Source organism: Silene latifolia, chromosome 7 (assembly GCF_048544455.1).
Source record: "Silene latifolia isolate original U9 population chromosome 7, ASM4854445v1, whole genome shotgun sequence".
NCBI classification, from domain to species: domain Eukaryota; kingdom Viridiplantae; phylum Streptophyta; class Magnoliopsida; order Caryophyllales; family Caryophyllaceae; genus Silene; species Silene latifolia.
In genome coordinates, this window is record NC_133532.1 from 104,702,867 (window position 1) to 104,728,404 (window position 25,538).

The 25,538-nt window shown below is 39.7% G+C and overlaps 1 protein-coding gene and 1 non-coding gene across 2 annotated transcripts; one reads left to right on the forward strand and one right to left on the reverse strand.

Annotated features, from left to right (window-relative positions):
• The first annotated feature begins 3,280 nt into the window (after window positions 1–3,280).
• On the forward strand, window positions 3,281–5,041 carry LOC141590459 (uncharacterized). Its single transcript, XM_074411050.1, has 2 exons — window positions 3,281–3,451; window positions 3,497–5,041. Exons 1-2 carry the CDS (start codon window positions 3,281–3,283, stop codon window positions 5,039–5,041), a joined length of 1,716 nt encoding a protein of 571 aa, XP_074267151.1.
• Window positions 5,042–16,401: 11,360 nt separating this feature from the next.
• LOC141593370 (small nucleolar RNA R71) lies at window positions 16,402–16,508 on the reverse strand. Its single transcript, XR_012521459.1, has one exon. It is a non-coding gene; the product is annotated as a small nucleolar RNA R71 (small nucleolar RNA).
• Window positions 16,509–25,538: the final 9,030 nt, after the last annotated feature.

A 25,538-nucleotide genomic window follows, 5' to 3' on the forward strand; every position in this document is an offset into this window, starting at 1 on the left:
AGGTAGCTACCGAAACAGAACCAAATTAACCAAATCCGCTTCTAATTCACTAAAATTAAACACAAATGCCTTAATCGGCATAAAAACTCACTAAGCCATACACAATCAACTCCTCAAAAGGTAAAGATAAAACATAGGATCAAAACCGACTTTTATTCAATCTCTTTTTTCATTTCTTTTCCTTTCCTTTTTCTTTTCTTCTTTGTCGGTTTTTCCGATTTTTCTTTTATTCTTTTTTTTTCCATACTTTTTCATCATTCTCCTCCTTCTCCATATATTACCAACTCCGATTATCAATACAAACCAAATTCGGCACAATAAACAATATACCGCAAAAACAATCTCAACTAGCTTGATAAGGCAGGCTAAATTTGGATGTAGTTAAGGGTTAAAAGGCAAATTTGGCTAAAGTGGAGTTTATGGGTAAAAATGGAAGAAAAGGAAATATAAGCACCTCCCAGCATGTGACACCAACTACTAACCCGAATGTATGTAGGCAAAAAGTAATTGAATTTCATATATGTGCAAATTAATGATACATGTTATGCAAGGAGTAACTACTCACAATCCTACATGAACTAGTCGTAAATGACACTAGTTTTAAGGCTCTAAAACTTAGACTTTATAAGTAGGTTGCCAAAATCTCAGGTCAAGTCTATTTGTTCAGCTGGAATTTTAACATAAACTCGTAGATATGCAAAATAACAATGCTAAAAGATAATTAGTGTATTACAAGGCTTATGCAAAAAGGACTAAATGTAGTGCAATTTCATCATTGAAATCTACCGTTCCGACTCAACCTAAATGCAAAAATAAACGTGATTATTTTTGAATTTTTTCTTTTTTTTTTAAATTATCCTATTTTTTGAGATTTTTGAATAATGAAATTAAAATAAACAATGCATGCAAAAATTAAACGTGATAACAGAAATGCAGTAAAAATAAAATGTACAGACACAGATATGGATGCATATACCCTCCCCAACCAAACCGTACAATGCCCTCATTGTACCAAAAATAGGGAAAGGAAATGCAAACTAAAAAGGAGAGGGAAGATCGGAATACTTACAAAAGTACGCAAAGTAGGGACCTCCCTAAACCAGCTAGCAACAAGGGAAGTCGCAAAGAACGTCACAAGGCTCAAGTCACAACAACAGTATTCGATCGAGGTACAAAAGCACTTGATTGAATCAAATGGGCTGCAGAAGGTGCTTGATCGAGAACAAAAAGTACTCGATCGAGTGATCCTCGTGAGGTACCTGCAAATACGCAATAAACGCCCAAAGAACTGATGAAGCAAGTCTAGCCGTTCCAGTCTATGTCTGAAAACCAATTATTACATGGCCAATCAAAAACTTAAATGTTTGAAAATCAACTAAAAAGTTTTAAAACTCCGGGTTGCCTCCCGATCAGCGCTAGTTTCAGATAGGTCCCAGCTCGACCTTCTTTTCTTCATCCACCCACGCAAATCAATGGCCCACAACAAGGCTTCTGACTAAATGAAATCGCCTCAGCATCCATGAGCTTCACTTTTGGTCGTCACAGCACCGCATCAGAAGAACATCGACTCTTTACAGTGTCAACCTCGCCACCATCTTTCTTAGCCTTATCCCACGCCCTCTTCTTATGTGGGATGGAATCTTCGAATCCTCCTCCCGGGTCTTCTAACCTGTCAAGACCTGTATAAGAAGAAACAAGATGATATTCCTCCAACTTACTTCCAAACTGGGGCGGAGGCATCAAATCAACAACAGTATATGATTTAACGGAAGGAATAGAAGGAATCCCATTGAGTTCAACAAAAGGAGTAACATTACCTCCAATTTGACAGGATTGGTCTTTAATTACCTTCTTATCTTCATCCGGAATAGGCGTAAATGACGAGTCAACATTGTTCATAGCTAAATCAGTCGATCGAGAATAAATGGTGCTCGATCGAATGGATTCTTCACCAAAACCACTCGATCGAACACTTGCATTAGTTCGGTCGAGGTCTTCTTCCTCATCAGTACTCGATCGAACACCAACATCTGGTCGATCGAGTAAATCATCCTCCAAATTGTTCGATCGAGTGTCGTAAACTGTTTGTTCGAACCTTTGTTGCTGTAGAGTGCAGAAGTCTTCGTATGATGCGTCGTTTCCAGATAAATCTTCGAATTCCGAGTCATACATATCATCATCATCAATAGACAACTCTGATTGCCTAAAATCCAACTCGGCAGCCACTTGAGCTATTTGAGACTCAACTTCCTTAATATGAACCTTTATAGATTTATCATTTTCTTGCAGTTGAAGTGCAAGTGCCTTCACCAAAGACTTCAACTCAGCAATCTCTTTATTCTTTTTATTAGGAGGAGGAGTTTGTTTTTATGGCGGCCAAATAAATGGAGGCTTTTGATAGCCTCGTTGCTGAAACGGATGTGGCGGCACATATACAAAAGAGTGAGCAGCTTGTTTACACTGCTTAAACGCATAGACTTCGTTGTTCCCTGCCAAACAAATTACAACATTATGCCCCGCAGAACCACATCTCTCACAATGGTGCACCTGTTGCACCATAGTATGGAACAGAGGTGGACCAACCCAAGATTGTCTACTTTCCAGCTTCTCAGATCCTGCATTCTGAGCTTCAAACTGTGCTATGATTCTGGAAACGCTATACATCTTGGCAGACAGATCAAAGGTACTCAAGCCTTCCCTTTGATAATCTTTCTCCTAGAATCCTGTCTAGGTAGGACCTATAGGACCTATCAAAACAACACTAGAGGAAAAAGATAAGAACTACCTCAAGGAATAAATTCCTTAAAGCTAAAGACAGACAAAAATAAAACAAGCAAAAAAAAAAAATAGTTGCCTCCCCGACAACGACGCCAAAGTTTGACACGGCTGTCACAACCCTATCAAAAATAAAACCAACCGGCTCTAACTAATGTAGCCGAGGCAAGTCGGGTATCGTATCCACAGGGAGACGGTTACTATCTACTTGTTATTCAGTCTATCTATGGTCACAAAGCAAGGGATTTGAGTTGTTTAAACTAAACTAAAAATAGAATTAAAAGCAGTGAGAGAGATAAAGATGTGATCAAAGGAGAGAAGAAAGTGCTAGGATTGTCGGTTCACCATGGTTAACCATTTTATCAGCACGACCATTTTATCAGCACGAAAAAATGGTTAGAGATAGAGAGAGAGTTGCGAAAAAAGAACGATAAACCCTAAAAATCAACAAAATCAAACAAAAATAAAAAAAAAAATCTTTAATTTTTCCATCCAAAATCAAAATATGTCGATTAATTGTTCAGATGTTGAACAATTTCCTCCTCTAGTCTCTTCTGTATCTAAACAAAGTATTACTCCTACAAACAAATCTGTATCTGATCTCCCAGTGGGTACTGCTGTTATTGGAGGACCTATTGTGAATGACGTGCAGAAAACCAAGAATGTTAATGAAATGGTTGGTGTCTAACCTTATGATCTGGATTCAATTCAAGAGGAGCAGGAATGGCAAGTTCAGACGAGGCGTAAGGGCAAGTCACCATTAACTGTGATTGAAGAGGAGCCTTCAGATTTGCTGCGTTTCACTGTTGAGGATGTTAAGGATGAGCTTGAGTATTGGCAAAACTCGGTGTTTTGCTTTATTCTCGGGGCCAATCCCCCAGTGGAGGTGGTGGACGGCTTCATCAACCGAATCTGGGGGAATCTTCTAATTGATAAGGTATCCTTTCTCCCTAATGGGGTTTTTCTTGTTAGGTTTTCCATGAAAGCTGCGAAAGATCGTGTCTTGCAGCAAGGACATTACTTATTTGACAATAAACCTTTGATTGTGCGCCCTTGGAGTCCTAATGTTGAGCTAACTAAAGAAGATGTTAAGGAGGTTCCAGTTTGGGTTAGGCTAGAGCATTTACCTCTGAAATTCTGGGGGAAATGTTTACCTAGAATAGCTGGTTTGTTGGGTAAGTTTGTCCAGATGGATGTGGCTACTAAGGACAAGACTCGCTTAGGGTTTGCTAAGGTTACGTTGGAAGTCCCATTTGGTAAACCTCTCCCTGAGCATGTCAAATTTATGGATGAAGATGGGTTGGTGGTCACAATAAAAGTTGTCTTTGAATGGAAACCCCTTCTTTGCAAACATTGTAAGGGAGTGGTCATGAATCTAAGAAGTGTAGGAAACCTAAGCCAAGCCAGCCTGAGAAGAGTAAGAACATCAAGGAGGTTCAGAAGCAGTGGAGACCAAAGGCTCAATAGGGACGTTCAGTTGCTCCTATGGTGGTTTTTACATCATCATCAGATTGGGTTGTTTGGTCTCCTTGAGACAAAGGTTAAACCTTTGTCTCTAAATACTGTGAGAAATAATTTGTGTGGTTCTTGGAGTTTAACTAATAATACTTGTTATCATAAAGGTGGACGTATTTGGGTGTTGTGGAATCCTTCAATGTTTAGTGTCAATTTCCTTGATTATAGTTCTCAGGTTATCCGTATGAAGGTTAAAGATTTAGGCACTGGGTATTCTTTCTTTTGCACCATGGTGTATGCTTTCAATGATGTGAATGAAAGGAAAACATTATGGAGTGAATTAGGTGCTTATAGTAGAAGTTTTAAGGGTCCTTGGGTCATTTGTGGAGATTTAAACACTGTTCTGGTCCCTTCTGAGAGATTAGGTGGCAATTCTACTTTTGAAGAGATGGATGATTTTCAGAGGTGTGTGTCTGACGGTGGTGTTATTGATTGCTCTGCTATTGGGTCTTATTACATTTGGACCAATAAGCAGGAGCCCTCTTCAAGAGTATTCAGTAGATTGGATAGAATGTTGGTGAATTCTTCTTGGTTACAGGATAATGTTTCTGTCTATGCTCATTTTTACAATGAGGATACTTTTGACCATACTCCCTGTGTGGTACAAACTCTTGGGGATTCTGAGAAGCTAAAAAGAAGCTTCAAATATTATAATATGTGGAGTAAGGCTGCTGATTTTAAGGCTTGTGTACTTCAGGCTTGGGCTAAGGACTGGGATGGCTCTAAGATGTTCAATCTGGTAAAGAACTGAAATGTCTTAAGTGGCCCTTGATGTGACACCCCATACTCCAAGTGCCTTACCAGGACCACTCAGGTATAAAGATGTCACCATCTCGGTTTCCCGAGGCAATGATAATCAAAAGACAATCAAGAAACAACATTTAAATAGTATAAAGTTTAGTGAATACAAACCAAACCAACTGATAAAATACCTCCAAGTGCCTTACCAGGACCACTCAAGTATAAAGATGTCACCATCTCGGTTTCCCGAGGAAATAATAATCAAAAGACAATAAAGAAACAACATTTAAATAGTATAAAGTTTAGTGAATACAAACCAAACCAACTGATAAAATACGGTTACATGTTCTCAAACAAAAAGTCTAAAAACTAATCAAAATGTCTGACAACTACTCAAAACTACAGCGGAAGACTCTATCATCTCGTGATGACACATCCCAGCTAGCCCACATGTCTCGACTCATACCTGCTCAACAACTGCTCACCATCCCCGAATGGATCACCACAGTTTTTCAAAATAAAGACGGGGTCAGTACTAATCACACAATCATATATAATTACTAGAAAACAGAAACCAACACATCTCAATCGTCACATAACCCAAACTCCATAATCAACTCTCATCACTGACTACACACTAAAGTGTGTAGTCCTGCCATAGTACCCATCGCAACAGGTTACTCCACACCGCCAATGGGGGACCGCAGCCGTTCCCACCTAAGCCCCGCTCATACCATAGAGCGATAAACCCAAATCCATTAATGTGCACATCCCTTCTGTGGCGGGTTCCACAGAAGGCGAATAATAGGCGTGAAGCCAATCCCGCAAGTGACTCCACTCAGCCAGGGACGCACCCCGAAGAACACAAACAAATACAATCAATCACAACCATCAACATTAACCAATTCCAACAACCGTCACAATACGAGTATGATATTATACAACAATCACAACCAACAATCAACACATTATATGACTAATACTGAGTAGGGAAACCCTACCTGGAATGCAACACACGCAGACGATCTCAACAGCTGTATCAAAAAGCCTCTTCTACGAATCCGCCTCCTAACACATCATCACATAATCACTAACCATACAAAAACTAACACAAATCCCCAATCCCCCAAATTAAGGTTTAAACAAACTCGACTATATACTATAAAATCGGTACGTAGATCTTACTCTCAACGCAAGGATCACAAGGATGCAAAGAATGATGAAATCCGACCTCTCAAGCTCCGGGATTTGTCAATAACACGGATGAATGCGAAGAACGTAACTTGAATCTCTTTTCAATGTGATTAGGTTTGTAAAAGTGTATTATGAAGATGACGGAAAGATTTATATACTAATCCGTGTTATTAACAAAACCCGACAAAACATTACCCGAAAACCGAGCTACTTGATCGAGTAACCCACATACTCGATCGAGTGCCTAGGTTACTCGATCGAGTACCCTACAGGCAGAATACTGTTTTAAAAACCAAAACACCCTTACTCGACAGAGTAAGGCCTACTCGATAGAGTACCCAGAGACACATAAAACCGTAGTATTACAGTCTTCCCTCCTTAAAAAGAACTTCATCCCCGAAGTTCAAACCACAACAAAGAAAAGACATACTACCATACTCCCGACACAACAAATAAAACAAAACTCAACACAAAACATGCTACCAACCAAACTCAACCCGAATCAAACCACTACTAACTATACCGACACAACACAAAAAGGTGCAAAAACTCTTCGCGATCATCTCCTACCCCCCTAAAAGAAACAAGGTTACATCCCCGTAACCATACATACCTGATCAAAAAGGAAAAGGTAACGCTCTCTCATGGCCTCCTCTGTCTCCCATGTAGGTTCCTCAACCTCATGATTAGACCAAAGGATCTTAAGCAAGACTGTCTCACCATGTCTAGTCTTCCTAAACTTCTGGTCAAGAATCTGCTTAGGCACCTCAAGGTAAGACAATGACTCATCTAGCTCTATGCTCTCTGTGTCTAACACATGTGACGGATCACTCACATACTTGCGCAACTGAGATACATGAAACACGTTATGTACCCTATCCAAAGAATACGGTAAAGCCAAATGATAAGCAACCTCTCTAACCCGGTCTAGGATCTCATATGGTCCTATGAACGTCTGACTTAGCTTGCCTTTCTTCCCAAATCTCATAACCCCACGCATAGGATAAACTTTCAGAAGAACCTTGTCCCCAACCTGAAAATCTATGTCCCGGCGATGTAGATCCGCATAACTCTTCTGCCTATCCTGAGCTACTCTCATCCTCTCTCTGATCATCTTAATCTGCTCAACCATCTCATGTACCATCTATGGTCTTAAAACCACTTCCTCAGCACTGTCGTCCCAACAAATCGGACTCCTACATCTCCTCCCATATAAAGCCTCAAATGGCGCCATGCCAATACTAGTGTGATAGCTGATGTTGTAAGAAAACTCAATCAAATCCAACCTTTGTTCCCAGCTGCCACCAAAATCCATCACACAAGCTCGTAACATATCCTCAAGAGTCTTGATTGTTCTCTCTGTCTGACCATCTGTTTCAGGATGAAATGTTGAACTCATCTTCAATGTTGTTCCCAAAGATTCCTGCAACTCTTTCCAAAACCTTAAGATAAACCTCGCATCTCTGTCAGACACTATGTCTTTAGGCACCCCATGTAACCTTAGCACATTCTTCCGATAGGTCGTAGCTAATTGTGCTTTAGTCCATGTATCTTTCATTGGCACGAAGTGAGCTGACTTGGTCAGTCGATCCACTATATCCCATATCATGTTGTTACCCTGCTGACTCTTTGGCAAACCCACGATAAAATCCATAGAAATGGATTCCCACTTCCACTCAGGTACCTCAAGAGACTGAATCTTACCTTGTGGTCGTCGTTGTTCCCTTTAACTCTCTGGCATGTCAAACAACGGGCCACGAACTCAGCTGTTTCTTTCTTCATCCCAGGCCACCAGAACGTCTTCTTTAAATCCTTGTACAGCTTGTCACCATTCGGATGTACCGAATATGGTGTACAATGTGCCTCTGTCATGATTGTCTTTTTCAGCTCCTCATCATTAGGGACACACCACCTCCCATCAAACCTCAAACTACCATCGGTATGAATAGAGAATATAGACATTGTCCCTTTCTCTATTCCAGCTCTTCACTCCACCATCTTAGGATCCAACACCTGTTTAACTCGAATATCATCATAAAGATCAGGCTGCACTGTCAAATCTCCCATGGCATCCCCTTTTTGGATCATATGTATCCCAAACTTCCCAACCTCATCTCTCAAACTCATCAAAGATATAGCTGTGCACAAAGTATGCACACTCTTCCTGCTCAAGGCATCTGCAACTACATTGGATTTCCCTTTATGGTAGATAATATCCATGTCATAATCGCCAATCAACTCCATCCACCTCCTCTGTCTCATGTTCAACTCCTTTTGGGTGAAGATGTACTTGAGACTCTTATGATCTGAAAATACCTTAAAGGTCGCCCCATAAAGGTACTCTGGCAGGGCTACACACTTTAGTGTGTAGTCAGTGATGAGGAGTTTTTTATGGAGTTTGGGTTATGTGACGATTGAGATGTGTTGGTTTCTGTCTTATTGTAATTATATATGATTGTGTAATTAGTACTGACCCCGTATTTTTTTGAAAAACTGTGGTGATCCATTCGGGGATGGTGAGCAGTTGTTGAGCAGGTATGAGTCGAGACATGTGGGCTAGCTGGGATGTGTCACCACGAGATGATAGAGTCTTCCGCTGTAGTTTTGAGTAGTTGTCAGACATTTTGATTAGTTGTTAGACTTTTGGTTCGAGAACATGTAACTGTATTTTATCGGTTGGTTTGGTTTGTATTCACTAAACTTTATACTATTTAAATATTGTTTCTTTATTGTCTTTTGATTATCATTGCCTCGGAAAACCGAGATGGTGACATCTTTATACCTGAGTGGGTAAAGCACTTGGAGTATGGGGGTGTCCCAAAGTAGTACTTGGGAGACGTCCTAAAGTTGCGAACTCGCCCTATAATTTTGAACCGGTCACCATGGGATATGAGTCGGGATCGCTATGTGTTTATTTTGTGAATTGTGTACCTATATAGTGATGTGTGGCATGAATCGGTGTGATTTTGTGTGTTGTTGGTTGAAAGCATGTTGAATGATAGTTGGTTTACAATGTTGGTTGGAGTAGTTGGAAAAGTATGCGAGAATGATGAATGATGTGGTGGAAAAAGGAAGTAGTTCATATGTGATAATATGTGATGAATAATGATGTTGCAGGATGAATGATTTATAATGTATCTATTCTAGTGACATGTGATTAGAGAGGATGTGGCATGATTTTACAAAATTTTGTTTGCGTAAACTTAAAATATAAGTTTATATACTTGTCTACCGTTGTATCATATGTACTTGTTTGATGAAGAATGTGATTGAACTAGGTGAATTGATTGGAAAAGATGAAGTAGCAATTGCATGAGAATATGAATTTCGTGATTATGAATATACTTTTAGATGACAAAGTGGATTTGTAATATATAGTAACATAGAAATAGGATTTGTAATGTATGAGTATGTTTTATTTTACGAAAAGTTATAAAGTTAAAGTATGTGGTAGTACATGATTGATAAGTTGAATGTTATATGAGAATGATAGATGTCAATGTCTGGCTTTTGGTAGGTAGTAACATGTGGTTGGGGATAGTGGTTTTACAAGTATCGAGTCGCTTTTGTTCACCTTGTTGATGTTTAAGTTGTTTGAAAGAAAAAAAATCAAATAGTTATGTCGTCTGATTACAACAAAGTTGTCTTTAAACTGTTATAACTTGAGATGCATAAATGATGTTAATGTGATTCCAATTGGAGGTGATAGATTGTTCTTTTACTATTCTAACGGTAGGTCACATGCCCAAAATGACCAAGAAACGAGTGAATTATGACCGTTTTACGAAAACTGGATAATGCTGAGAAATGCGTAGGTTACTCGATCGAGTAGCCCTCACTCGATCGAGTGCATCTCTTGGTACTCGATCAAGTAACCCTTAATCGATCGAGTAGCCCTGGTAATTTGTTTTACGTGCTTCTGACCTTCACCTACTCAATCGAGTAAGTCACTTACTCGATCGAGTGGCCTGTACTCGATCTAGTGACCCCCTATTTTGGGTCATATGCTTATCTTTTGACTCTGTTGCCTATTATGTTTAATTTAAAGGTGTTCTTTTGCTTTTTTATGCATTGTTTTATGTATGTGTTGGTCCTGATGCGTAAGTTACCCAATCTTATAATGTATTAAGTGGCACCTGTGGTGACTAAGAGTTCGGTGAGGAGGACATGAGTTGTATGTGGTTGTGATAGGTAGAGGAAAAAGAAAAGGAAGATTGGTAAGGCTTAATTGAGGCATAGAGCATGTTGTGTGAGACGATATGATTGACATGATTGTGTGTTGAGTAATGAAAATGTAAGTGAATGTGGGCAAGGGATGATGTGAGTTTAAGGAACGTGAGAATGAAAAGATTGAAAGAAAGGATGTGGATAGTAGCAACCTGAGATGTATAACGAATTATGGAGGGAGATGGTTAGGAATGGTGTTGATTAAGAATATATGTAATGAAAGGTCGTTTTAGAGGAATTGAGAAGAGTGGTATATAGTGAACTTAATGGAGACATGTCGCGACGTGGATTTGCAGAACGTGAGTGAGTTTGGGAATTTGCATTATCAAGAGGTGAAACTAATGTGTGATTTCATTGGGCAAGTAATGTTATGCAATGAGTTTTGGGATTCAAAAAAAAACAAGATGGAGTGGAATTACCGTGTAGATTGATTGGTGATAAGTATGAGTGATGGCATGATAAGAGAAGATCCATGGTAAGAAAGAGTGAGATGATACTAATACGAAATAATGTGATTTGAGTTTTGGAGCAATGAAAAGGTAACTGGATTACTAAAGAGTTAGGTAGAAGTAATAAGGAGTTGAATGATTAATTACTTTTGTCGAGTGTAAAAAGAAAAGAATGAGGGGAGTAAAACTAGGAAAATGTTCACCGGAGTTATGTGATATAAAAGTAAGGAATTGTCGAGATGTATGATACTATCATGAGGAATTGAGTTAACAGTTATATAGGGGTTCCAGGACGACATGATAATCATGAGTTTCGAGGAATTAAGTAAAGTAAAAGTTGGGTAAAGAATTTGCACGATATGAGACCTTGGTGGTGAGTCGGGTGACGATACAATTAAGGATGGAATTGGAAATAATGTTGAGGTCATTTGGTTGATGGGTTTGATGTTCGTTATTTGGGGATGTTAACCAAATATAGGAAAGAAACTGTGATGTTTAGAGATGAGTGTAAGAGGCTTGATGTGCGAACGATGGTAGTGTTGAGGTATTGTCACTAGTGATTAAGAGGGATGATAAATAGGAAAATGGTCATTCTAGAGAGGTTGATTTTGTAGACACCTGATTGATGTGTATGGTTGTGAGGGAGCATAAGATGTGGTTATAAGAGGCGGTTGCTAGTAGTTGAGCATTAATGTTATGGTTACAATTGGCAGGAAATGATTGTTGTGCGAATGGGAGAATGTGTTATGAGGGGCATATGAGTTAAGCTCGGGCGAGAGGTAACCTTTATCTGATGGTAACTTACGTGATCGGGATTGACTGGTTGGATGTCATTACGGGTCTAATATGTATATAAATGTTTGTGTGAGGTTCTGACCTCATGAGAAGTGGTATGGTGTGATAGTTATAAAGTTGTTATCTGAATGTGTATATGTGGATGTTAAGTACGGTAACCTAATTGCATGATATTCAAAAGGTAATAATTTGATTGATCTGGCATTGCTAGTTATAATTGTATGTGTATTGATAATACACGCGTATTCCATGAAATGGTAGGGATGATGTTCATGAGGTGATTCTCTGTTTACTCCATATAATATGTTGTGTTGTAATCTAGTAAAGCAGTCTTGAGTAAGTTTTATTGTCCGGAAAGTTATTCTGAGTCAGTGTTTATGGGAATTGTATGTAGTTGTGATGTCTATCGATGTGGTTGTTGTGCCTCGGGTGGTGATTCGGGCACGGTACTTAGTGTTGTGATACGGGTATTTTTGCACTGCGGTGTGGCTGTTGGTGGCGGTGTTGCGATGCCGTCACCGGTTGTGGTGGAGTAGGCGAGATGATTATGATACGAGTTCTCAAAAGTACATATCAGTTATACATAGTTGTTGTTTTGTTTGTTGTTGTTTCCTGTGAGTTTCAGTTTGGACACATAGATTGTTGTTTTGTTTGCTGTTGTTCCTTATAAGTTTTGGTTGAACATGTAGACTGTTGTGTTGTTTGCTGATGTTTCTTACCAGTTTTAGTTTGGGAATGAGGGTAGAGTATGATATGAAAGAGAGTTGTATATGTTTTCGTTGTTGTCATGGTATAGTGATATTCTGTTGATGGGACAGAGTTGTCAGAAGTTGTTACAGTACATTTGATCTTGTTGTAGATGAGGCATTGGTGCACATAGTCATGACAAGTGATTCGTAGAACATGTGTGGTAATGATTTGAAAGCTGCAGGTGGTTCATAATCTTTCGTTAAGACAGTGAGTGTAGGGTGTTGGGAATTAGTGTCATGTTAAGTTATGTATGAGTTTTGCGGTAATGAAACAAAATAACTTGAGGATCTAGTGTGAGTGTATGTAATAATTATGGATCATGAGTTATGAGTATGGAGATAGATGCAGGTATAGAGGATTATGTCATTTTGGCAGTAATAGGGAACAATTGAGGTTTTGGTTAAGCTAAAGATTTTTAGGTATAGGTTAGGTGGTGTGACGAGTGAATTGAAGTATGAGAATTGTATAAGTAAGAGGGCCTTAGATATATGCATGGCGAGTGTTTAGATTATAGGTAGTTATTTTTGACATGTGGTGGTGATGAGGATATTGAGAAGATATAGCTAGGATTTAGTATTAGTGAGTTACGAGGACGTAACATTTATCTTAAGAGCAGTAGGATGTGGCAAAGAGAGTTTGATGGTTGTAGATGTTGTAGTATATTTGGAAGTTTGAGTCTTAATGGAGAATAAAGGATGGTTTTCTATTGTGGTTGATTTTGTTAAGGGTCATGACCGTGCTTGTAGTAGTGTGATGTCTAGGAGTGCGAGAATATTTCAATAGTGTTGACAGTTGGATGATGATGGTTATGAGTTCGATAGTCTTGGCAGTTGGATGATGATGTTTATGAGTGTGAGTAAACTTCGAGGACGAAGTTCCTTTTAAGGGTGGTAGAATGTAACATTCCGTTTGATGTTATGAGTACCTTGATATTGGATTTTCTAGTGGATTATATGTTACGGAGCTAGCAGCGTTTGTGTTGGTAGTGTATGGAGTTAGTATCGAGAGAGATATAATGTAGTTGATACGATATCGTGTGACATGTTGTGGAGGTAGGCGTAGTTGGTAGGGTTGGTGTTAAGAGTTCAGGTTTTATAGGATGAGGTTTTGTTTTGAGTTCTTAGTTGCGTTGTTGTGTCTTAATCGAGTTGGTAGGTTTGTTTTTATGTATGGGTTGAACTTCGGGGACGAAGTTATTTTTAAGGAGGGAAGACTGTAATACTACGATTTTATGAGTCTCTTGGTACTCTATCGAGTTGGCCTTACTCTGTCGAGTAAGGGTGTTTTGAGTTACGAAACAGTATTCTGTCTGTAGGGTACTCGATCGAGTAGCCTTGGTACTCGATCGAGTAAGTGGCACTCGACCGAGTACGTTAGTTACTCGATCGAGTAAGTCGGTTAACGGGTAATATTTTCACGGGTTTTGTTAATGACGCGGATTAGTATATATTTTATATCGTCTTCTTCCCTAAACACTTTTCATAAACCTAATTCACTCAAAGGAGATTTAAAGCTATGTTGTTCTCTTCATCCGCGTTATTGACAAATCCCGGAGCTTGAGAGGTCGGATTTCATCATTCTTTGCATCTTAGTGATCCTTGCGTCAAGGGTAAGATCTACATACCAATTTTATAGCATTTAATTAAGTTTGTTTAAACCCTAATTTGGGGGATTGAGGATTTTTATGGTTAGTTGTGCTAGTAGTAATTATGTGATCATGTTGATGCGTGTCTTTTATATCATGTTTTACATCCTGTTTTACACGCATTTCAGAGCTCATTTGTGTAGTTTAAGCTACCATTTCCCCTATTTCCGTCTACTTTCGTGTTTTTGTACATTATTGTAGAAATGTGAAGAATTCAGCGGAAATCAAGCTAAATCCGTCCCCGAGTATCCTGCATTACATTTGACGTGAAGTATTCACTTAAGGAACGAGCTTGGTGCGCATTTCGAGGCCCGAAAGACAAATCCACGAAGTTTTAGAAGCGGGCTACCAGCTAAAGCAGTTGATCGACTGGCCCCCTTAGTCGATCGACAACCCCACGACTACAGAAGCTACTGTACACTGAAGAGCAGTCGATCGACCGGTTACCTTAGTCGATCGACCAAGCCGCTACTCAGACGTGAAGATATAGAACGAGTTTTCCAAAGCCTAAAGCGATATTAGGTTTAGGAATTATGTTACGTATACTTTCTATATAACGTAACCTAGTTGAGAGATACAGGCATTCAGAAAATTATCAAGTTTTACATTCAGTTTTAATTCAGTTTTCGTTAGCTTTAATAATTAGGGTTCTTAATATTGTGGGGTATTCAATACAACTCGATTTTCGCATCTTTAATTCTCTGCAATTCTTCCGTTCGGTATTCTTCTTATTCCAGTTTATTACTTTATTTGCATTCATAGATATAGAATTGTTTGTTAGTTTCCCGAAACCATAATTATCGTTTTATGCTAGCCTTTTGTTCCGTTATTTTAATCATGAATTCAGTAGTTAATTTCGTTAATTTCATTGTTGTTATCATCCCTAGTATGAGTAGCTAATTTAATCGTGCTAGGATGTAGGGGAACTGTAGGATTAGGCGGCGTAGAATTAACATGGACTGAAATCGCGTGTCAGTCGATCGACCGCCATACCTGGTCGATCGACTGACCACGTGAGGTTTTGCCTTCGTTTTAATTGTTTTAATTCATTATTCGACGAATCGAGTGCACACGACTAGTTGAATGTCTAGGGTATGACTGACCCATTAGATCGAGAGATAGAGACAGTTGTTAGATCACCAATTAAAATGACTAAACTATGCTGAGATCGAAAGATAGGTAAAGCTTAGATTATTAGTCACTTTTTAGGACGAGAGTCAGTATTAGTGATATTAGGGACTTATAGCGAGATCGAAAGATGCTATCTGTTAAGAGTGGACCGAGAGGACCTCTTGTTTTCCCGCCTCATGTGTTTGATTTAGACCTACTTAGTATGCTGCCGCCGAAACTATAGTGAACCGACCATCCTAGTACCCTTCTTTATATTTGATTTAATATATTCCTTTAGTTTAATTTTCATTGCTATTAGCTATAGACCAAATCAAATCAACCCCCACAATTGTTACCTTAGACTAAATATCAGACAACTATTGATTACATATGCCTCTCTGTGGTTCGATCCGACTGCCACTGTCATTAGTAGTAGTTGGAATTATAAATTTATTTTTGGTACTCACAACGACGGGTATCAAATTTTGGCGCCGTTGTCGGGGAGGCAATTGTTCTAATTTTTAGTTGTTTTTATTTAGTCTTTCTTAGTTTAAGGGACATCCGTTCCTTAAACTTTTCTTATATTCTTTTTGTACTTTCTTCTTATGCGCAGGTCACAGGGTGGTGAACTAGTACCGTTCAATCCTGAGATTGAGAAATCCTTGCGTGAGTTGAGACGATCATCAAGGGTATTACCGACAGAGGAAGAGCTGAGTACTCTGTCAAGTTACTACGAGAACGCTCTATTTGAGGAGGATCCACCTTCATCTCCTGTTTCTAATTCATCAGCTGAGACCGTCACTTCTCCAGACTTCCTAGAGATGGCTGAGGAAGCGACTATTGCCAGTCACTTTGAGCCGACAGCTGCAAATCTATACAAGGGGTTCGAATTACATGGAGCCGATAGGAAATTCGAACCGAAGCCTTCCTATATCAACTTTGTTGAGAGAAACCATTGGGGAGCTACAAATGAAGATGCAGCAAGCATATGGAGATATTTAATGATTATTGTTTGCTTTATACCCCGCCGACCGGTGTGACCCAGACCGATAAAGGAGACTATGTTTATATTCTCACTCCGCGATCTTTGGAAGGGAGTGGTACATGAGAGATCCGGATCGAGCCGCTCATGGGATCACCGACTGGAATTCTTTGGCCCTGGCATTTTACAAGAAATACTTCTCTGCCTCGAAGACGAATGCCATTAGAGCTCAGATCACGAGCTTTAAATAGGGACCTGATGAGAACTTTCATGAAGCATGGGTCCGTTTCAAGAAGCTGGTGCGAACTATTCCGCACCATGGGTTCGAAAAATGGAGTCTTTGCAATCGCGCTCTATTCTACGGGTCAGATGTGTTGGGGTTGGTGTCCTTAACCAAGGACTTATAAACCTCTAAAAGGATCAAAGGGCATACTTTTGGTATTATTATCACTTGATCCACGTTTATCAATAACGGTTGGCTTGCTAGATAAGTTTGACGTTATTGTCATACAGATGGCGGTGATCAAATGGTCCCTAAAAGTCACACCTATAGGATACGTTCGAGAGATGTGACGGTATGAAAATACTGTCATGTAGATGCCAAAATTGACTAACCAGTTAGTCCGAGTTATTTGACTAGTAATTAGTCAAATATGTGATGTTGAGATATTATATTTAATACGGATTAAATATCATGGGCTAAGGCGAATTAACCAGTTAATTCGTAAAATTAAATATAAACGATTTATATTTAATTAAATGTATATTGAATATAATTATACAATACTGTTTTTGTCGGACACGTATTAATAATTTAGCTAACCCGTATTATTAGCTGATGCCTCAATTTCCGATAACCGATAACAGTTTATAATCAGACCGCGTCATATACATTTAGCCATTAAGGTTCGGACTACGAGTCAAATAGAAGAGGAAATGGAAAAGCCCATTTCCTCCCCATGGACTCGGCTTGGCCGAATTAGGAGAACAAAAAGGAGAGCCTCCTCCTTGATGTTAACCTAATCATCATTAGTGAAAATAATTAGGGTTTCAGAGATTAACTTTTCTCTCTGAAACTGAGATCTCTCATCTCGAAAAAAAAACCTCACTTCAGTTCTCCCAATATTGCAAGGCAATCGGAGAACACTGTTCTAGCACAAGGGCATATCTCGGACAAGGTCTTGGGTGCAACAATTAGGAGGGAATCTGGTTTGATTTCTGTTCTCTACGCCGCACTATAAGGACCCGAGGTTGATTTCTTATTCCTTATCGTTTTTATGTTTTATGACAATATTCACATGTAAATTTTACGTTATAGTCCTTCAATTAAAGGGGTAGTATACGGATATTTACCCACAAGTGGTATCAGAGCGAGGCCACGTAAATTTTCTATGTGTTTTTCATAAAACGATCTTGAAACGATTTTGCTTTTGTCTCGAAAACCGTGCCTAGTATACACGGCAGAAATTTTGAAACCGTGTCATGTATTACACGGTAATTTCATCTTGTTTTTCGTTTTGATTTTTGCATATTGTTGTTTTATACGGAGATTATAACAATATGTCATGTTTTTGTCAATTGTTAAAATTGATTTTATGCGTTTTTGATCAAAATTGTTGTGGTTTTGTATCATAAAACCTGTTTCACGAGGGTTTTGTGTTTTCCAGAAATTTTTGCCCTCGATCGAGCATGTTTTTTACTCGATCGAGAGCCTTTTCTGTCTTGTTTTTGTTCGATCGAGTCCCTGTTGTATTCGATCGACCCGCTTCAAAAACCTTTTGCTCGATCGAGTCCCTGTTGTACTGATCGACCCTTTCAAAACCCTCGCTCGATCGAGTTGTCCTCGTGCTCGATCGAGCAGATTTAATATAGGTACTCGATCGACCACCAGTGTTGTCGATCGAGCACCTCCTGGTTAGCATACCTCTCGATCGACTTGCGTTGATCGATCGAGCCCTTTTGTCCCTCGATCGAGCACTTATGCACCTGGATCGAAGGATTTCGTCTTTGACAGCTTTGAAAATTTGTTTCTTTTGATTTAAATTTTCTTTTGGCTTCAATATGTACTTTATACGGATATAGTACACTCGCTATGATTGTGAAACGGTTCGCACACGTACCATTAGGTTATTTTAAAGCGTTTTTAAAGTAACGGATTATAATGGATTAAAATTAAATGATAGAAGCGGTTTTATCACATGAATTTTAATCATTAAAAGGTGGTTTGGATAAATTTAACATAATTACGGAATTATGTCACGAATGAATTTGTTTTTAGTTGATGCATTTTTATTTATCGTTAATTTTTTGAATGCCGTGAATGCCCTTTTTATTACGTATTTATTTTAATTTGCAAACGGTTGTAACTTAGTGTGGCCTTAGTAGAACGTGTTACCGTAATGATGGAACACGGTCTTGGTTGTATTTTGAGATCTCGTATCTCCGTTTTGGTTTTTTCACTTGTAATTACAGTTTTTATTAGAATGTAATTAGGTTTATATCTTGTAATTTTAATTGTAATTTTTGAGAAGACCAAAGACGGAGACCAAATGCTCACTCCCGCTACATGGATCAAGATGGAACAACAAGACAAGCTTCTTGGGTCCAACGGTGGATTCCAAAGTTGTATTTTGTTCTTTTTATTAGGATAGGCCACACTAGGAAATTTTATTTACGTATTGCATTCAATTATTTATTTTATCGCAACGATAATTTGCATCATATTCCGCCTAAAAACCAAACCACCTAATTATTGCATGAAAACTGACACATATAGAGGTCACGAGTTAGTTTTCCTTGACATTCGCATGTCACACGTTTTATTAAGCCATCATCCAAATAAATTCATTCACGACAAACGCTAGTTATTCGTTCACTTAAAATGAATTATAATTTTGTTGATGGGATCTTCCTCGTATAAACCAAAATTGAGAACGGTCTTTATAGGTCAAACTCCAATGAGTCCCTTCTTCGTCGGTAGGCATAATATGACCCCTTCTACGTCGGGTAAGTTGGAACCGATTGACCTATTTTATCTCAACACTATGGTCACTCGTACGATCCTGTGACTATGGTGGACTATAGATAGGATTTACTAAAATCTATCGACCAAGAGTTCTTCCGGAAGAATTAGCTAAACAACCCTTATCAATTTACAGAAATTGAGTCTTGGGATCACTTGTATCTTTCTAGAGGGAGATCAATTATGCAAGTGCGAGAGTCTACATGTTTAAAATGAATTTTAAAATAGACTTAAATCACCTCGATGAGTTGCTTATTTCGTTTTGTTTTTCCTTTCTTTTTCAGTGTAGATCACGATTTTAAACTGCTAAACAACAAATGGCTGGTTCAAGTGATAACCCAATGCCAAGTGCCACATTGGACCGTGAGTCCTGGCTTAGGATCTTCATGAATCAGATGAATCAGTCTACTCGACTGAAGAATGATGGATCCAACTTAGGCGGCATTACGAATGCTTTGCCGCTGCCGACGGAAGCTCAAATATCTATTAGAGCCCATCCCGGCAAACCCAGGTCCCACGGCTAGAGCGGAAGTCACCAAGTTTAATGATTTCTGTATGGAAGCGGGTGCGATTAAAAACGTACTCATTTTTGCAATGGAACCCAATTTGCAGAAACGCTTCATAGCCCATGGTGCAAACAAGATTTTCACCACGCTCACCAAGGAATTCTCGAAAGCACCGAGAATCGTGACCTATGAGCATACCACTCGCTTCTTTGATGCGAGACTCCAGAAGGGCCAACCGGTTAGCCCACACATTCTCGATGATTGAGAATGTCGAGAAACTTTTAATCGTAACATCGGCGAGAATATTGTTATCGACCGTATTCTTCATTCACTCCACGATGGTTATTCGCAATTCAGAGCGAATTACTATATGAATGATTTGAAGAAAACTCCCCATGAATTGCACTCCCTCCTCGTACAGACCGAGAAGGACATGAAGTTCAGTGGGAGCTCGAAACAGGATGTTCTCGTTGTATCAAATAAAGGAAAGGGTAAGGGCAAAGCTCGTGCAAACCTAGCGGAGGTAAGGCGAAGTTCAAGAAGTCGGGCTCGGGTAAGAGTGGTCCCGGTGAGGCGAGCAACTCATCGAGCACGACAAAGAGCAAGAGTGAAAACATGGAATGCCATCATTGCCACAAGACTGGGCATTGTAGACGCACATGTCCTGTTTATCATGAGGACTTAAAGGCAGGTCGTGTTAAACCCGTTGGTATGTCTTCTCTCTCTTCTACTTTTATTCATATGATTGAGATTAACCACGCAAGTTACGGAACTTGGGTACTTGATACCGGTTGTGGTTCTCATCTGTGTAATCATGTGCGGGGGCTCCGAAACATCGAACCCCTCGTAAAGGGTGAGGTGGACCTGCGTGTTGGGAATGGAGCAAGAGTAGCCGCCATCTCCAAGGGGACATATGTGATCCGCTTCCTAGCGGATTTGAGTTGTCTTTATTTGATCGCTATTATGTTCCTAGTCTTTCAAAAACATTATTTTTAAGCTTGATAAACTTGGTTTTTCATTTGTAATAGAAAACAATGCTTGCATTTTCTCATTACACGATATGATTTACGGCAAGCGCGTCTCCATGAACGGAATTTATGTTTTAGATCAGACCACGGAAATATTACACGTAATGAATAAAAAGTTAAAGGTAGGTGACAAAGATCAAACGTATCTATGGCAATCGCCGCATGGGACACATTAATGAGAAACGCGTAAAACAACTCATTAAACATGGAGCTATCTCGGCCTTTGATTTTCAATCATTTGGCACGTGTGAATCATGTCTCATCGGTAAGATGACTCGTATTTCCTTCAAAGGTGTTGGAATGCGCGCTGCCGACCTATTAGGGCTCATACACACGGATGTATGTGGTCCTATGTCAATCACCGCACGAGAAGGCTATAGGTATTTCATCACTTTCACGGACGATTTAAGTAGATATGGCTATGTCTACTTAATGAAGCACAAAAGTGAATCCTTTGAGAAATTCAAGGAATACCAAAATAGGGTACAGAACCTATTAGGTAGAAAGATTAAAACACTACGTTCGGATCGTGGTGGCGAGTATCTTTCTCACGAGTTTGATCAACACCTTAAAGACTGTGGATTGCCTTTTACATTAACTCCACCGGAACACCTCACCAATGGTGTGTCCGAACGGAGAAATCGAACACTACTTGATATGGTTCGATCCATGATGAGTCACACGGTTTTACCCGATTCATTATGGGGTTATGCTCTTTTGTCACCGCTCTAATACTTAACCAAGTCCGTCTAAAGTCATTGACAAGACTCCATATGAACTATGGAAGGGAACGGTCCCTAACTTGTCCTTTATACGGGTTTGGGGCTGCGAGGCTTATGTCAAGTGGAGACCTCGAAGATAAGCTCGCCCGCGATCGGTCAAGACATACTTTATAGGTTATCCTAAAGGATCACGTGGTCATTACTTCTATTCGCCAACCGAACAACGTGTTTTTGTTGCGGCTAGTGCGACATTCTTAGAGAAGGAATTTCTCGAGAATGCAAAGAGTGATAGAACCTTCGACTCCAGTCGGAGATTCCAAACCAAACACCGAGCAACCATTGGAGGAACCTGTTCCTTCAATCCCGAGCCGCGGTGAATATTCCCGAGGAACCTAGGAGGTCGGGAAGAGTCTCTATTCCTCCGATGATACATTGGTATGGTCGAGGAACATGATATAGATGATGTTCTACTCTTAACGAGTAGTGAACCCGCAACCTATAAAGGTGCCGTGACCAGTTCGGACTCGAATCTATGGCTTGAGGCCATGAAATCCGAGATGGACTCTATGTATGAGAACAACGTGTGGGATCTTGTTGACTTACCTGCTAAGGTTCGTCCCCTTCAATGCAAATGGCTTTACAAGATAAAGCATTCTGTGGAAGGTCAACAAGATATCTACAAAGCACGACTAGTTGCTAAAGGTTTCACCCAAGTGCCAGGTTTGCACTACGATGAGATTTTTGCACCCGTAGTTATGCTGCGTTCCATTCGGATTATCTTAGCGATTGCCGCTTTTCATGACTATGAAATTTGGCAAATGGACGTGAAGACCGCCTTCTTAAACGGCTTTTTGGAGGAAGAGTTGTACATGGTACAACCCGAAGGTTTCATCGATCCAGTACATCCTAAGAAAGTATGCAAACTTAAGCGTTCCATTTATGGACTTAAGCAAGCATCAAGGAGTTGGAATCATCGCTTCGACCAAGTGATAAAAGAAAATGGATTTACTCGATCGGTCGAGGAACCATGTCTATATATCAAGTCGAGTGGGAGCAAGATTGTCTTCCTAATATTGTATGTTGACGACATACTCCTGATTGGGAATGACATACCTCTCTTAACTTCGGTGAAAGTATGGTTGAAAAACCATTTCCAGATGAAAGATCTGGGAGAGGCACAAAGAATTCTAGGCATCCGTATCTATCGAGATAGAGCACGACGGATGCTATCTCTCAGTCAGGAGTCTTACATAGACAAAGTCCTAGAGAGATTCAGCATGACTAACTCCAAGAAGGGGTTCCTTCCTATGGCTCCAGGGGTGCATTTGAGCAAGTCTCAGGCACCAGAGACACCGGAAGAGAAAGAGCGCATGACACGGATTCCTTATGCTTCGGCTATAGGATCAATCATGTATGCCATGATATGCACACGTCCGGACGTGGCATATGCATTGAGTATGACAAGTCGATTCCAACAAAGACCCAGGTGAACCACATTGGTTGGCTGTCAAGAACATTCTTAAGTACCTCCGGAGGACTAAAGATTGGGCATTGACTTATGGAGGCGAACAAAAGCTATGCGCAACCGGTTACGCAGATGCTAGCTTCCAAACGGATCGAGATGACTCGAAATCTCGATGATTCGTTTTTACTCTTAATGGCGCTTGCATCACCGGAAGAGTTCAAACAAATCTTACAATTCTACGACTAGAGTCCGAGTACTATGCCGCGTCTGAAGCTACAAAGGAAGCGATATGGATGCGTCAATTCTTACATGGGCTCTCTGTAGTGCCTAGTTCGAATGACCCGATCACCATCTATTGCGACAATAGTGGTGCCATCTTCCAAGCTAAGGAGCCAAAGTCTAGCAACAAGTCTAGACATGTACAACGGAAAGCTCATCTAATCCGGGATTACGTGGAGCAAAAGACAATAGTGATAGAAAAGATTGCTACAGATAATAACATAGCTGATCCTCTCACTAAAGCATTACGACAAGATAAGCATGAAGGGCATGTTAATTCCATGGGAATCAAACGTGTTCCTAAGTTGTAGTACTCTTTTATGGATCAGATTCATCCTCTCTTGTACTCTATATGACATCATCGTTTTGATATTTTATATAGATATTTTGTTTTTCATGTGGATTTGTACGACAAATTTTGAACACCACAAAGTGAACTGCAAAAACATTATATTTTTTTAGTCCTTAATTGCCCACATGAGCTGATAACTCGGCAATTATTTTGTGACGTTGGTTGATGGTGGGTTCAACTAGCCATAAGTCAACAAAGTTGATGACCAATCACAGAGGCGATTTATACGGATATTTCGTAGGACACTATTGTGACATCGACGTGGAGTCCTAAATGTTTTATAACATTCGTTGCCCGTTCGTGGATAGGACTTCCATGGTGATCCTAAGAGTCGATTCTTTTGACTATCAACTGTCTCTTGAGACTACGGCGCTTTTGGGTGACTTTGGTTTCTTTCTCACGGTCATCCGTAACAGGGGCCAAGTAGATTTTTTCTGGGTCATTTCATGCCGTGCTTAGATCGGAAGGAGTCGAGTTGAAGGAAATATTCAGCCTTTATCAGTACTCGATATTTCTCGGGGCCACTCGAGGAGTCAGAATCGAAATGCATGGCCATGCTCGGATACGGATTCGTTTTATCACTTAAGTTACTCTCTAGTCGGGGAAACCACTCTAGATACAGATCGATTGTAAAATACGACCTTTGTGGATCCGGATCCGCAAATTGTTTTACATTGAGTGGGAGAAATTTTAAATGAATATGAGAATCGGTTATCGCACATACACTTGTACGGACAAGTGGGAGTTTGTTGGAGCTTGTGTCCTCCAATTAGTGCGGATAACGTCATTGCACATACACTTGTACGGACAAGTGGGAGCTTGTTGGGGTTGGTGTCCTTAACATTTAGTGCAAGGACTTATAAACCTCTAAAAGGATCAAAGGGCATACTTTGGTATTATTATCAGTTGATCCACGTTTATCAATAACGGTTGGCTTGCTAGATAAGTTTGACGTTATTGTCATACAGATGGCGGTGATCAACTGGTCCCTAAAAGTCACACCTATAGGATACGTTCGAGAGATGTGACGGTATGAAAATACCGTCATGTAGATGCCAAAATTGACTAACAAGTTAGTCCGAGTTATTTGACTAGTAATTAGTCAAATATGTGATGTTGAGATATTATATTTAATACGGATTAAATATCATGGTCTAAGGCGAATTAACCATTTAATTCGTAAAATTAAATATAAACGATTTATATTTAATTAAATGTATATTGAATATAATTATACAATACTTTTTTTTGTTTACACGTATTAATAATTTAGCTAACCCGTATTATTAGCCGATGCCTCAATTTCCGATAACCGATAACATTTATAATCGTACCGCGTCATATACATTTAGCCATTAAGGTTCGGACTACGAGTCAAATAGAAGAGGAAATGGAAAAGCCCATTTCCTCCCCATGGACTCGGCTTGGCCGAATTAGGAGAACAAAAAGGAGAGCCTCCTCCTTGATGTTAACCTAATCATCATTAGTGAAAATAATTAGGGTTTCAGAGATTAACTTTTCTCTCTGAAACTGAGATCTCTCATCTCGAAAAAAAAACCTCACTTCAGTTCTCCCAATATTGCAAGGCAATCGGAGAACACTGTTCTAGCACAAGGGCATATCTCGGACAAGGTCTTGGGTGCAACAATTAGGAGGGAATCTGGTTTGATTTCTGTTCTCTACGCCGCACTATAAGGACCCGAGGTTGATTTCTTATTCCTTATCGTTTTTATGTTTTATGACAATATTCACATGTAAATTTTACGTTATAGTCCTTCAATTAAAGGGGTAGTATACGGATATTTACCCACAGTATGACGATCAGAGGGCTATCTTGGATGCTGCAGCCAATGGCCGATTTGCTGAGAATATGGGAGAGACTAAGGGGTGGAAGATCATTGATGACTTAGCCACCCATAAAGCTGAATATGGGAATTCGAGAGGCAATCAAAGGAGAAGTGCTGAATCTTCTTCTGTAGCT

Excerpts from the sequence above, each read along its gene's own strand:
- LOC141590459 (XM_074411050.1), top strand. The coding sequence starts at position 3,281 with ATGTCGATTAATTGTTCAGATGTTGAACAATTTCCTCCTCTAGTCTCT. Across the intron at positions 3,452-3,496 it reads CCAAGAATGTTAATGAAATG|GAATGGCAAGTTCAGACGAG; the intron begins GTTGGTGTCTAA and ends CAAGAGGAGCAG.